The 13,782-nt window shown below is 52.6% G+C and overlaps 1 protein-coding gene across 1 annotated transcript; it reads left to right on the top strand.

The window, feature by feature from the left end:
* The first annotated feature begins 213 nt into the window (after window positions 1-213).
* On the top strand, window positions 214-13,738 carry ambra1b (autophagy/beclin-1 regulator 1b). The gene is made up of 19 exons (XM_077569084.1): window positions 214-784; window positions 2,129-2,363; window positions 2,436-2,494; window positions 3,381-3,564; window positions 5,023-5,195; window positions 6,163-6,232; window positions 6,309-7,741; window positions 7,813-7,899; window positions 7,960-8,145; window positions 8,286-8,366; window positions 9,425-9,528; window positions 9,605-9,715; window positions 9,833-10,021; window positions 10,095-10,249; window positions 11,069-11,208; window positions 11,417-11,518; window positions 11,593-11,789; window positions 11,865-11,969; window positions 12,709-13,738. Exons 2-19 carry the CDS (start codon window positions 2,232-2,234, stop codon window positions 13,101-13,103), a joined length of 3,903 nt encoding a protein of 1,300 aa, XP_077425210.1. The 5' UTR covers window positions 214-784; window positions 2,129-2,231; the 3' UTR covers window positions 13,104-13,738.
* Window positions 13,739-13,782: the final 44 nt, after the last annotated feature.

The raw sequence follows: 13,782 nt of genomic DNA, 5'->3' as shown, positions 1-13,782 counted from the left end.
GAGACCAACACACATGAAAGTAGTCAAAGAATATGTAAATACGTTTTCCCATTATTGTGTAGATAGTCCTGAAAATTCCGATTTCGGATTTATTTTTGCCTAAAATGATGCCGACTCATGGTAGAGTTTTTGGTTTTGTACACAGGGTTGGAAAATCCAGGTTCAGAAAGTTAAAACCCTGAAAAAGGTTTGGCTTTTGCCACTTTAGCCATGTGCTTCTACAAGCTCGCTTACCTGCCCGTTGAGTAGAAGAATTAATTGCACGTGAGCCTTCATTCCTAATTTGACAACGACGGTAGAATTTGTGGTAACCTGGCATAGTGCTGTCTGTTTATCCATTTGAAACGATATATAGTTTATATCGATCGTAAACATTCCAATGCTTTAAAGGTGGTTCGACTTGTGCTTCTTTGGACGGGAGTGTGAAACGTGTCTTTTGTGAATGACACGCGAGCTTGGATTGCGCTGGTCTCGATCGATTCGATCGATGAGTAGTACTCGACGCTCTGTTGGTCGGCCTGCTTGACGTGCGGCTAGCCGTTAGCTAGCTGGCTACGCAGGAGCCACTCGGCGTCGTGCAGCTTGTCAAACTGTGGACCAAAGTCTTGGCAAACGTCGCTCCAGTGCCTGCACAAATTGCTGATGTTGTCCGTTCGTGGAAGTGGACGCCCATGTTGAACACAAGACGCCAGAACATTGACTTTTCTTTACAACCGACACCCTTTTTCCTTGCGGTTCTAGCTAGCTTCGGGGCTAACGTTAGCAGCCCCAAAGATGAAGAAAGGTAGGCCTTCCTTTTAAACATCACCATCTTTATCTTTACTAATCGTGTATCCTAAAGCCCGACGTAAAACACTCCTTCCCTCGTGTGATTGTCAAAATGTGAGATTACGGCGAATTAATGGATGTCGCTGCTTGAAAAGCACGAGAGAAAAAAATGTCGCCGAGCGGCTTTCGACCGACTAGCACATTTGGTCACTTTTCTGTTTTTCCGTGCGTGACTGCAGCATTTAGTCGTCTTTACACGACAAATGACGTAGAGACCGTTGGCCCATCCATCTATCTTATCTATCTTATCTATCTCTCTATCTGAATGCCAAACCATTATCTATCTATCGAAATATCTTTCATGTTAAAATATGATTATTGGCAGCCGTGAATTTCTAAGCATTGCTTGATGATGTGAAAAACCACGCAAGACATTTTTGAGAGGACGGTAGAAGGAATAGGTCGTCGCAGTGGACCATGTATAAAACAGGCAGCGGCTATTGTGCCGTGACCAGCAACTATCCCGCTAGCTTTATTTTTGCCGTGAACGGCTCTGATTGGTCAATCGCCGGACCGAGCATGCACTGGGCGTGGTTCTTGCATCGCTTCACTGCAGTCTGTTTCCCCCACTAAGTTTTCATTTTGTTTTGCCACCGAAAAGAGGCTGTTATGCCGGCCAAACCAAAAGTCTCAGAGGCAGACTTCGTGTTTTCAAATGTAGCAATTGCGTATGTGGAAAATTCAATTCTTCAATGAACACGTGAAACAAAACGGCTGGTTTGCAACTCCTGACTGGCTGCAAGAAATGGGAGTAGCGTCGGATTCGAACCCATGACCTATCACTTTTGGGGCCACTCTAAGCTTTGTGCCACAAACACCAGCTGGTACATGTTCACTGTCGCAGTTACTGCGATTCACGACAAAATAGCGCGAAGTGGCGAATTGCCGGTCACTTTAAAATTTCCACATGGAACTAAATAGTCTTTGTGCCAAATCAAATCAAATCTTTGCCTGCATTGGTTGGCTTATGCTTTGTCATTTGCATAATTTTACCACTTCAATTATTCAATTCAATTAAAAAAAAAAAGAAAGTGAATCAGGGTTGAAATGGTTTGCTCCTTTTCTAATCGCGTTAAAGCACTCGACGCTCTTTATTTTTCTAATTATAGCTGTTTGAATACATTTCTCAAGCGCTGTATAATTGTATCGCTCAAGATCATTTCATGTTGTTGTGTATTTGTGTTGCCAGCATGTACACACACACACACACACACACACACACACACACACACAGTTTATCCATTTAAGTGAGAGGAGAGTAAAACAGAAAGCAGATGAGCATTTTTCTTCCATAATCAAGCGCATTTGTAGCAGTCTAACGGCACCGTGTCCCCTCCACGAGCGGAAGCGGAAGCCTAAGCCGGCAGCCGTGACGAGGTGGACGCGCCCCGACAGCGAGCGTGATGTCGTCCAGTCCCAGGAACTCGGTGCGCCTCCTGTTGCGGCGGGAGCGCGGCTGGCAGACGTGCAGCTCGCAGCGCCTCCTGCACTTGCTGGTGGAGGAGAAGGTGCGCTCGATGAAGTGGCAGAGTCAGGTGAGCCCGCCGGCGCCGCCGTTGCCTTCTGGCCTGGCTCCAGCTCACAATTTGCTATTTGTGCTCGCTCAGAAAGTTGAGCTGCCTGACAGCCCCAGATCCACCTTCCTGTTGGCCTTCAGCCCTGACCGGTGAGGATTCCCGCCCGCCCGACCGCCTGCCTGCCATTTTCTCTCTTCTTTTCTTCCACTCGCTCGCATAAAAGCCGCCCAAGCAGTCCAAAAACATCTCTGAACATTTCTCCATTCTTTCTTGTCGCGAGGACGTCTTGAACCTAGTCACGAGATGACTGTCCAAGATGGCGCAGGCTAGCTCCTGATTTTGATACTTAATCGGCTTCAACATTTTCAGGAATCAGATGCATTTTTGCACTATTAAATGGATGTATGGATAGATGTTTATTAATACAAAGTAGAAAAATTCCCGTGGAAATTTTGAATGGGACTGCTGACTCTTGCAAGGTGGAAAGACGCACGGATGTAGTACTTGTAGCAATAGTAGTAGCACAAAGCAGTATTTAAATAGCAGTCAATTCCATTTAATAAAAGAAATTAAAATTAAAAATAATTATAATAATGTTTTTTTTTGAAAATGTATTAAAAAAAATGTAAATGAGCTGAACAGTTTAAAATTTAATGGGTCAAGAAATGTGGAAGTTAACCATAATCAACATCAACTAAAAGTATCTTACTGTCGCTTTAAGAAACATGCACGTTCACGCACACACATTGGAACTTTAACATACTGGAGACGTCACGCACACGCATTCCATTGATATTGTATGAGAGACGCACCCTTTGAACAAGGGGAGTGAATTGGTCTGGAAAATGTCTAGATGATGACATGACCTGGCACGATGTCGTCTTCGGGGGGGAAAGCCGTGGACGGTACTTCGATGTGTAGAACCTTTGAGCACTAAGTCTGCCGATTGTGACTTGAATGTATAGACACGAAGACGTGCGTGTGCGTGCGCGTGTGTTGATATTGTCGTCTGTTTCTATGGCGATGCTCCTCCAGGACCCTCATGGCCTCCACGCACGTCAACCACAACATTTACATCACGGAAGTCAAGACCGGCAAGTGCCTCCATTCCCTGGTGGGCCACCGCCGGACCCCCTGGTGTGTGACCTTTCACCCCACCATTCCTGGCCTGGTGGCCTCCGGGTGCCTTGACGGCGAAGTTCGCATTTGGGACTTGCACGTGAGTATCAAGACGGCCCAAAAGTGGCTGTGCCTCCCCACCATCAAGTAATACATGACTTTTTCTTGTTTTTTTGTGTAGTATTTCTTATCGTTAGCGAGTCCCACAAGCGCGTTAGCTGTTAAGATCAACGAGAGAGCCGTTCGCAAGCTTGTTGGAAATGCAAGTTGTTAACGCTCTTTATTGTCACCAGCAGAACGTCTTGCTTAGATGCGAGCGCTATCAATGGGCAGTTTAGCTTTTTGGACACGCTCCCTATCTGTCTGTCCGTCAGTATAGTTTCGTACATAAAAACAAAACATTGTGCTCTTGATATATTGTCCATATAAACTTCATCTTTCCCTCGTGTGTAAATTCATTTGAGTGTATTGAACTTGACAATTTTATTTATGGTGTACAGCAGAGGTGGGCATCGAGGGCCGGAGTCCTGCAGGTTTTGCGTGTTACCCTTCTCCGACACAGCTGATATATGATCAGCTCATCAGCAAGCTCTGCATGAGCTTGATAACGATCCTGTTGATTGGAATCAGCTTGTGTTGGAAGTGAGAAACCTCCAAAACCTGCAGGACTCCGGCCCTCGAGGACCGAGATTGCCCACGTCTGGTGTACAGTCTACGTTATTTATTTACTGGGCAAAAAATATCAGCGCTACTGTTTCAATATTTCAATTTCCAAAAAGACATCTTATGAACTCATTTGCTCCCCAAAACGTACCAATACATATTTCTATGTTTTTTTTCTAATGGGGTTGCTATGCTATAACATGCAGAGGCTTTGATGCAGCCCCTCAACTGAAGAGAATGTTTGAAGCAATGGTAGTTATTACAAAAACGGCCAGCAGGTAGCAGCAGAGTATAAGAGATCAACCAGGGGCCGTGTTTCAACAAGCTCTTTCCCCCACAGATTTGTGAATAATAATGGAACTGAACTATATTCTATTTCTAATTGCTGCAAAAGAGAAACAGATAGAAATGTACTTTTTTTTTTTCCCGATGGAAGAAGAGACTCTAATCTTTCTGTTGGCACTTTTGATAGCAATAGAACACAATATTCTATTGGCCTTGCAAAATCAGTCCAAATCCAGTCAAACAGCCGGGAGCGAAGAGGTTGCTTCAGTCAAAATTGAGTTCATCAAAGGCAATGATCATCTCCCACCATAGAATGGAAACATTTAACGTTATAACCTCATTGCAAGTTAACTTTAGCAGCTACGGTTGGAAATTTTGCATTTGACTTTTCAAATGTCCAAATGATTCTTAAATCAAGAAAGTAACTTGAAAGTAGCTTATTACTTGACACGGACACAAGGAAAGGTATTATTTTGACGTGCAAGTAACGCGCACGATGGAAGTCGGTTTGCTGTCCAGCTTCCCGCTCACGTGACCAGATCGGCAGGCCGACGGCCGGCACGTTGGCGCAGGTGCGCTTTTTGACCCGTTTGCATGCGTGTGCGCGCAGGGCGGCAGCGAGAGCTGGTTCACGGACAGCAACGTGGCCATTGCCTCGCTGGCCTTCCACCCGACGGCGCAGCTCCTCCTCATCGCCACCAACAACGAGCTGCACTTTTGGGACTGGAGCCGACCGGAACCCTTCGCCGCCGTCAAGACGGGCAGCGACGCCGAGCGAGTGCGGTGGGTCCCGCCCCTTTGGCGTCCTTCACAGTTGACCGCGGTGATCGCATGACTTGACGCCAGCGCTTGTGCTGGGCAATTCATCCAAATGTCATCAAAATTGCGCCATCTTAAAAGCATACTTGTTGAAGAAAAAGAATTGTTGTGCTGGACGTGTGTGCGAGTTCCCCACATTGTGAAGGTGCCCTGAAGGCACCATGTGCGACCTTTAGGTGCTCCTGCTGTCCCTCGGCGCGCTTTGAGCCGATTCATCAACTTCCTTCTTCTACGCTTGGCCTTATTGTGTGTACACCATTCATGCGCAGTTCAGGTAACAAGATGGCAACCATATGTCACATGAAATATGGACGCCATCTTGTTACCCTGCTGAAACCGAGTTGGCCAAGCTCACTCTATCAACGGCAGTCGCAATTTTACGTTTGGCTTTTCGTTGTTCATCTTTTGCCACTTATTTGTTGTCTTATTTCAAGTTCCAACTTACATTTCCACATGATACGTCACAAAATATGAGCCCAGTATGATTGTCCCAAGACTTGTGACACTAAAACTACAACAGCTAAAGAAGATCACTGAATGTGATGGCAAAGATGCGACGCAGCAGGTGGAAAATGCGAGAAACTTGAATTTCACAACTTTTTAACGTGACCCAAACAATGCCGTGCTCACAAATCGGGCCATGAATGTGCCTGGCATCAACCTATTTATTATTATTATTAAATACAAGAGTTTTGAAATCAATGAATAATCATTTTTACGTGATTTCAACACTGGTCTGAATAATGCTGATGATTTGTTTCCCTTAATGGCCCCGCCCCAACATGCGCGACATCGCGTCCGGTCCCACTCGTGATTTTCTTGACGCAGGAAGCTGCCCTCAGGCACTTCCTGTTGTGCAGCCGGCACATCAAGCGCACTCGGAGTGTCGTGACTCGGTCAAGTGGGTACGTGACGTGCGTGTGTTCCTCAGGTTGGTGAGGTTCGACCCGCTGGGCCACAACCTGTTGACGGCCATCGTCAACCCCTCGTCCAATCAGCAGGTGAGCTCCCGACGACGGGTCACTCTGGGGCGCCATCTGTGGGCCGCCGGCATCAACGTTTGCTTGCGTGTTTCAGAGCGAGGACGACGGCGAGGTCCCCATGGACAGCGTGGAGTTGCCTCACCCGCACTTCCGGCAGCGCTCATTCTTGCCGCAGCCGGTTCGCCGCACGCCCATCCTGCACAACTTCCTGCACATCCTGTCGTCGCGCTCTCCTGGTGCAGCGAGCGCAGGGGAGCAGGCGCGCCCCCTCGCAGAGGCAGCGGACCCGCCCGCCGCCCCCCTGGGCCACTTTGCCAGAACGGAGCGCGGGTTGTCCTTTGTGGGCTGCACCCGCTTCCTGGGCATGGCGTGCATGTGCGGCCACTGCTCGGCCAATCGCAGCCCGTCGGCCGGGATGCCGTCGGCCGGGATGCCGTCGGCCGGGATGCCGTCGGCCGGGATGCCGTCGGCCGGGATGCCGTCGGCCGGGATGCCGTCGGAAGCCCCGCCCTCCTCCTCTTCCTCCTCTGCGGCCCGCACGGAACCCCGGCAGCCCTCGGAGCCCCGTCCCTCAGCCTTCACCTCACTCTACTACGGCAGTGGCGGGGAGCCCAACTCCACTTCTAGACCGGGACCGGACTGGACGCGCAGCTTGCTGAGCATGAGGGAGGGCGACGCGGGCCCCAACGTGCTGCCGCCCAGGACCTCGTCCTCGTCCTCGCTCAGCCTCCTGGCGGTGTTGCGTCAGCAGGACGGCTCCTCCCACTCGCCGGTGTACACCTCGGCCAGCGACGGGCGGGGCCTTCACCAGCAAGGGGACGGCTCCAATACCAGCAGCGGGCACCACCCCTTTTGGGACGGCTCCCGCGGCAATCCCGCCTCCTTTCGCAATGTGCTGCAGTGCAACCTGAGCCGCTACTTCCTGGAGTTTGAGCGCATGCAGGACCCGGAGCCTCCGCAAGGGGCCAGCCAGGAACAGAGCCGAGAGCTTCTGAATAATAACGTGGACTCTGGCGGTGCTGGACCTTCCTCATCCTCCTTGTCTCCCGCCGCCACCGTCGTCCATTACCAGCCTCCGCCGCCACCCCCTCCCACCTCGGACCTGGCCGCCCCTTCCGGGGGCTCTCGTGGGCACCTGAACCGCTGCCGGGCGTGTCACAACCTGCTGACCTTCAATCATGACTCTCAACGCTGGGAGCGCACCAACCAGATGTCGTCCACGTCCTCCTCGTCCGCTCTCCAGTCCGCCTCCGCCGGGTCCTCCTCGCCCACTCCTGCGCCCGATGACCCGGTCCCGACCGCCGGGGGGTCTGTAGAGAGCGAGCAGCGGTCAGCGCCCGCCGCAGTGGCCTTCCCCCTGCCGCCGTCGGCCGAGCAGACGGTGGGCCTGGTGTACAACCAGGACACGGCCCAGTGGGAGAGGGTGTACCGACAGGCCACCGCCGCCCGCGCCGCCGAGCCCCCCGAGGCCTTAAGCCAGGAAATGCCTGCGGAAGCCACAACCCTGGACGACGACGACCTGAGAAGGTAGCCAGGGCGGGAGCTGAAAGTCTTTGCCGACGCCCCTCTTTGACCTCTTGTTGGTTTTTGTCTGGCAGGAGACTTTTGGAGTCTTCTCTCATGTCGTTGTCTCGCTACGACGTGACCGGGTCTCGGGACCACCCCATCTATCCCGACCCGGCGAGGTAAGCTCGTCCGTTATCCACAGATGAGCCACGTGCGCTAATACGCGCGGCGCTGTCCAGGTTGTCTCCGGCGGCGTACTACGCGCAGAGAATGATCCAGTACTTGTCCAGACGAGACAGCATCCGTCAGCGCTCGCCTCGCTACCAGCAGAACCGCCTGCGGGCCATGTCGTCATCTTCGGACGGGCCGTCCGGAAGCGCGGCGGGCTCCGTGGACAACGCTGACGTGGACTTTGATGAGCTGGAGTGAGTCGGCCGGCACTGCTGACGGGCGTGGCTGGCGGTGGCTAGCGGTGGCTAGCGGTTGCTAGCGGCGGCTAGCGGCGGCTGGCGGCGGCTGGCGGTGGCTGGCGGCGGCAGCTAATCACGCGCTTGTTGTGTTTAAGTGATAACGGCGAGCGAGCGCGGCACAGGGCGCCACGGAACGCCAGGATGTCGGCGCCGTCATTGGGTCGCTTCGTGCCTAGGTGAGTTTGCAGCACGCCAGGGATTTCCGTCATTCGAGAAATGAGAGGCGGGTGTGAACGCCACGTGTGTTTAGAGTTCCGTCATTAAAGCGAGCTCATTCACTGACTTTGACAACTTTGCTTGTCGATTATATTTTTTGCAACGAGGGGAAATCTGATTGTGCTCCACTGTTGGTGTCAAACTTGGAAATAACTTTACTGACGCACAACCACCGGTAGATGACATCATCGCCCCATTTGATACCAAATAAGCGCAGTTTGAGAGTCCATGGGAGTAATGGCTGCATTTTGTTAGCCGGGAAATCCAGACTCGCTCGCGGCTTTGTCGGAGATCAGTTGCATCTCTGAGGCGGGGCAAACCTGAGCTAACAGACAGTGGAATGAACCAATGAGATAAGAGCGGACGTGTCGTCAGAAAAGCCACTTGTAAAAATCCCCCCCAAAAAAAAGTAAAAATCCAACATCCAGCCCAAGAGTGACAGTCGTGAATGACTCGTGTCGTTGTTGCGGGAAAACCTTGAAGAGTAACGTTGTGCACAAAGATGACGTCACGCAAATAGACACATTTGATTGGCCGGCCTGTTTTCCGCCGGCGCCAAATCGCTGTCTGTGGACGCCTGTCCAGACCCGCTTTCTTGTGGCTTGACAGGCCGGCATTTTGTGCAACTTACATTTTTCTCGGGACGGGGCGAAAAGGAGAGACTCTAAGCTGTTATTTGTGACAACACATTATTGAAAACATTGACATTCAATGTTGAATTTTTTTAAAATGACTGACTTGTGAATGAGTTAAAAAGTGTGAATTTGGAAATAATACCAGTTGTTGCATTTGAATATGTGGGTGTTAAGATTTGATAAGAAGTTGTCTTTGGAGAGTCCCATTTCTAGACAGGACATGTTGCGTCCCTGCCGCTCTACGTGGCTCATTTGAAAGAGGAAGTGGTTTCCAAAGGGTCTTTTAAATGTGCTTGATTGTTTGTTTTCCTCCAAATGCGTCCGATTGATGCTTTTGGTTTTGCTTGATTGTCCGCTGACGATTATTTTTGGTGCCGGCGCAGGCGCTTCCATCTTCCCGAGTACCTGCCGTACGCCGGCATCTTCCACCATGAGAGAGGCCAGCCCGGCTTGGCCACGCACTCGTCCGTCAACAGGGTGCTCGCCGGTAAGACCCCCCCCCCCCCCCCAATTTAATTGCAAATGCCGCTGGAGACGACTCATTTGGCGTCCGCTCGTGTCAGGCGCGTCCATCGGCGACGGCCAGTCTGCGGTGGCCAGCAACATCGCCAACACGACGTACCGCCTGCAGTGGTGGGACTTCACCAAGTTCGACCTGCCCGAGATCAGCAACGGTACCTGAGACTTTAACGCCATCGGCCAATGGGCTAGCTAATGTGCTAGCACGCCGTCCGCCATCTTGCTGAGATTGGAGCCTGCGTCACGTCTGCTTGTTGAAATGTGTTTTGCAGCCTCCGTCAATGTGCTGGTGCCAAACTGCAAGATCTACAACGACGCCAGCTGCGACATCTCGGCCGACGGTCAGCTCCTGGCCGTCTTCATTCCCAGCAGTCAGCGCGGCTTTCCCGATGAGGGAATCCTCGCCATCTACTCCCTGGCGGCGCACAACCTTGGCGAGATGCTCTACACCAAAAGATTTGGTAGCGTCTTCATCTCCGTCATCGTCCCCACCTGGCGCCGCATCCTAACCGCCCTTGCTTGCCCCCCCCCAAGGTCCCAATGCCATTTCGGTTAGCTTGTCGCCGCTGGGCTGCTACGTGATGGTGGGCCTGGCCTCTCGCAGGATCCTGCTGCATCCCACCACTGACCACATGGTGGCGCAAGTCTTCCGGCTGCAGCAGCCGCACGGAGGAGAGACCTCCATCAGGGTGAGTGCCACGGAAGCACACATACGGACGGACGGACGGACGGCAACCAAATAGAGCGCCGCTGTCATCTCTGCAATGCGAACAAAGCAGGCCATGCCAGACGACAGAAGAAAATGGCGCCCGGCATCGCAGCACTTGTGGTCAACGTGTTTACAGACCCAAAAAAAAAGAAGAGCTTACATACAACACACCATGTGATTGTACTTGATAAACTTCTGTTTATCAGAGGTGAATTTTGGCACTGAAAGAAATGGAAGCGCTCACGGCATGAATTAGTGGAATATGTTGAAGTTGGAACAAAGTCAATGGGATGAAAAATAGGGTAGAAAATGGAGAGTTGGTAAGACATGAATATTTGGAATCATTTATAATATAATATGTTCAAATTGGAATGAGGAGAATCGGATGAATTATGTGGAAGTAGATAGATGCCGAGAAAGTGGGAGTGGTTCGGGTTAGTGCACGCTGGACCATACGTATTCCGCAAATACAGCGTTGTGACGTATCTTCTTCCGCGCATGCGGGTCACTTTGGGGACGCGTTCCGTCCACACAGCAGACACACTGAGGTCGCAATGAACAAATAGGTCATGTGAACGCTTGCTCCCAATCATCGGAATTGAGCATTAAGACCTGCAGTCAAAACGTAGCTTAAGAGTACTGCATTCGAGATGCATGCGCACAAAAGCCGACGTCACGCCGCATGGCGCTCACTGAAAGCTTCCAGCGGGGGGCGCACTTTCCATCATTGCCAAAGAAATCGGAAGCGTTGTTTTGTTGCCGGCTGTCCTGATGTCCTGAAGTCCTGCATGTCTCGCAGATGGTCTTCAACGTGGTCTACCCCATGGCACCGGACCAGCGGCGTCATGTCAGCATCAACTCGGCCCGCTGGCTTCCCGATCCCGGGATGGGTCTGGCGTACGGAACCAACAAGGGCGACCTGGTCATCTGTCGGCCCGTGTGAGTGCGCCCGCCCGTTGTCACGTGTCGCCAGCGGATGCCGTGATGCGATTAGCGCTGATGCTCACTGGCAGCAGGAAGTCTGCTGGCTCAAGACCTTCAATTTGCTTCGTTAATGTTAACGAGCGTGAGCCCCCGCTTCCTGTGTGCGCCTCCATTAACACGCGTGTCGCGTCGCGTGTCGCGCGGCGTGTGTGCGCCTGTTCAGGTTCTACCGCAGCGATGGCGAAAGTCCCGCCGAGTCCGGCGCGGAACCTTTGTTTGCAGTCAACAACGGCGGAGGCCGGATGCGGGGTTCTGACCGAGCCGGGTGAGTTTCGGCCCCATCCGCGGGGGCCCGCCTGCCCCGCCCCCACTACGCCAACCCGCTCACTTCTTGTTCAGGCCCAGTCGTTCGGGATGGAGGCTGGACCGCGACATGGGCTTGATGAACGCCATTGGTCTTCAGCCCAGAAACCCCGCCCCCTCGGTGACATCACAAGGAACGCAGACGCCCGTGGTCCAGCTGCAGAACGCCGAGACCCAAACGGAGCTCTCCGAGCCCGGTGCCCCCCGGCTGCAAGCTGGTATCGGTATGCCTGGCGCGCGCTCGCTCGCTCGCTCCTTGACCTTTGACCTTTTGTCTCATCCGCTTTCTGTCTGGTTCCTTGGCTTAGCCCCGCCTGCGCCCGCCGGTCTCGTGGCCGATGGCCATCTTGAGTCTCGGGACGCGGGAGGACAGGACGGCGGCCGAGCCTTGGCAGAGGTCCCAGCAAATGCAGGTACGCCGCATGCAAAAGTAGCCACTTTTGTGTTGATGAAGCCGAATATCACGTGACCAACATCTCTTTGGAGGAGGACGGCTCACCTGTTTTCAGGGTTTGCTCACGTGGCTTGTTCCAGATGCGCCGTGCGACGCATAGAACATTTTTAACGTGCGTTACTTGTGCACAGAGTTTGCAAATGCAGGTCCAGAAGGTTCAAACCCTGCCACAGTTTGGCTTGAGCCATTGATGCTAGCTAGCTAGCTATCTAGCTAGCTCCCTAGCAGGTAAACGAGCGCCATGGGAGCTAGCCAGGGAGGTTAAAACCAAAGCGTGACAGGGTTTTTTACTTTGTGGACCTGCATTTGCCAGCTCTGCTTGTCCGCAATATCGAATAAACATAAAGCTAAAATGAGTAAAGTAAGTCAATTCTTAGCTAGCGTTGCATTTGGTTGTTGCCTCGGAGCGACGTCATCTGAAGGTGCTTTTGGATCGACTGCTGCTCGATGACGTCACTTCGGTGTGACACTTTCAAACGTCTTTATTCGGGTTTAATAAATATACTTCAAATCACATTTAAAATAAACCCCAAATGCATTAAATGAATGACCAAAGACTAAGAAGGATATTGCTACACGTTGCTATCATTTTATGTTTTTATTTGATAATTTTTGATTTTATCTCGTCAACGAAATTGTCTTTTCGTTTTTCCGTTAACTAAAACAACATCGCTTGTGACGCGTGGTGGTGGTTGCAGGCGAGCTTCCAGAGGGTGGAGGTTCCGGCGAAGACGCGCTGGCTCGAATCCGACGCCTGATCGCGGAGGGCGGCATGACGGCGGTGGTGCAGCGCGAGCAGAGCACCACGATGGCGTCCATGGGCGGCTTCGGCAACAACATCATCGTCAGCCATCGGATCCACCGCGGCTCGCAGACCGGCGCCAGAGCCGGCAGGACAGGCGGCAGGACGGGCGGCAGGACGGCCGGCGCCGTCGCCTCGGGGTCGGCGCTCGTCGGCCGTGATCCCCCCGAGCGCCTCGCACCCTCCTGGGGGCCCCGAGCGGACGAGGACTTGCTGCCGCCAGGCCCTTCCTCTTCTTCTCCCTCCCCCTCCCCTCACGACAGTTTCCACGGCGACCCGTACAGCAGGTAGTGCCCTTGTCCTCCCTTCGAACCTTCAGTGGCGTCGGCGTGCACTTGCCGTCACTCCAAAGTGGCGCCAACATTCCTGCCACCAAGGGCGCCAGCGGAACTCGTGGCGCCGGCTGGAATGCCGCGTCCCGGAAGAACGGCGCCTTCCTCTGCTGGCGCGACTTTTGGGTTTGATGGTTTGTTGGGACTGAAGCTCCGCCCATTTGCGCAAGGGGCGCCCGCGCGCGTGTGTGATTCAGCCGCCGCTCGCTCACCTAAATCATCGGAGAGGTGCAAACGGGATCACGTGCAAAAAGGTGTGGCGCTCGCGATGCCTTCGCTGTTGGTCGTTCATCGGCGCTTAGCAGAGACTTGAGGGTAGGCCACGCCCCCTTGGCTCCTCTAATTCCTCCCCAATCAAACTTGAAAGGTTTGGCGTTTACATTTCCTCTTTGAAGTCTGTGCGTGTGCGTGACGGACTTGTGATTGTCAGGTCCCAGATGCCGTTTCCGTGGCAACCTGGCCAAGCTCCTCCTGGCTTTACTTGATTGGTTAACACTGAAGTCAACTGGTCACGGCGCCGCTCCGGCTGCCGGCTCCCCAACGGCGCTCTCGTCATTCTTTTAGATGTGATGTCATTAAACAAGTTGGACGCTTTCTTCTTTTGCTCGTTCCTTTTCCATTCGACTCTCGTTTCGTTT

The sequence above is a fragment of the Vanacampus margaritifer genome, chromosome 6 (genome assembly GCF_051991255.1).
Source record: "Vanacampus margaritifer isolate UIUO_Vmar chromosome 6, RoL_Vmar_1.0, whole genome shotgun sequence".
Lineage (NCBI taxonomy): Eukaryota > Metazoa > Chordata > Actinopteri > Syngnathiformes > Syngnathidae > Vanacampus > Vanacampus margaritifer.
The sequence above is the reverse complement of the archived record's forward strand: the minus strand, read 5'-3'. Positions and strand labels throughout refer to the sequence as shown.

Excerpts from the sequence above, each read along its gene's own strand:
- ambra1b (XM_077569084.1), top strand. The coding sequence starts at position 2,232 with ATGTCGTCCAGTCCCAGGAACTCGGTGCGCCTCCTGTTGCGGCGGGAG. Across the intron at positions 10,022-10,094 it reads GCTCTACACCAAAAGATTTG|GTCCCAATGCCATTTCGGTT; the intron begins GTAGCGTCTTCA and ends CCCCCCCCCAAG. Across the intron at positions 10,250-11,068 it reads GAGGAGAGACCTCCATCAGG|ATGGTCTTCAACGTGGTCTA; the intron begins GTGAGTGCCACG and ends CATGTCTCGCAG.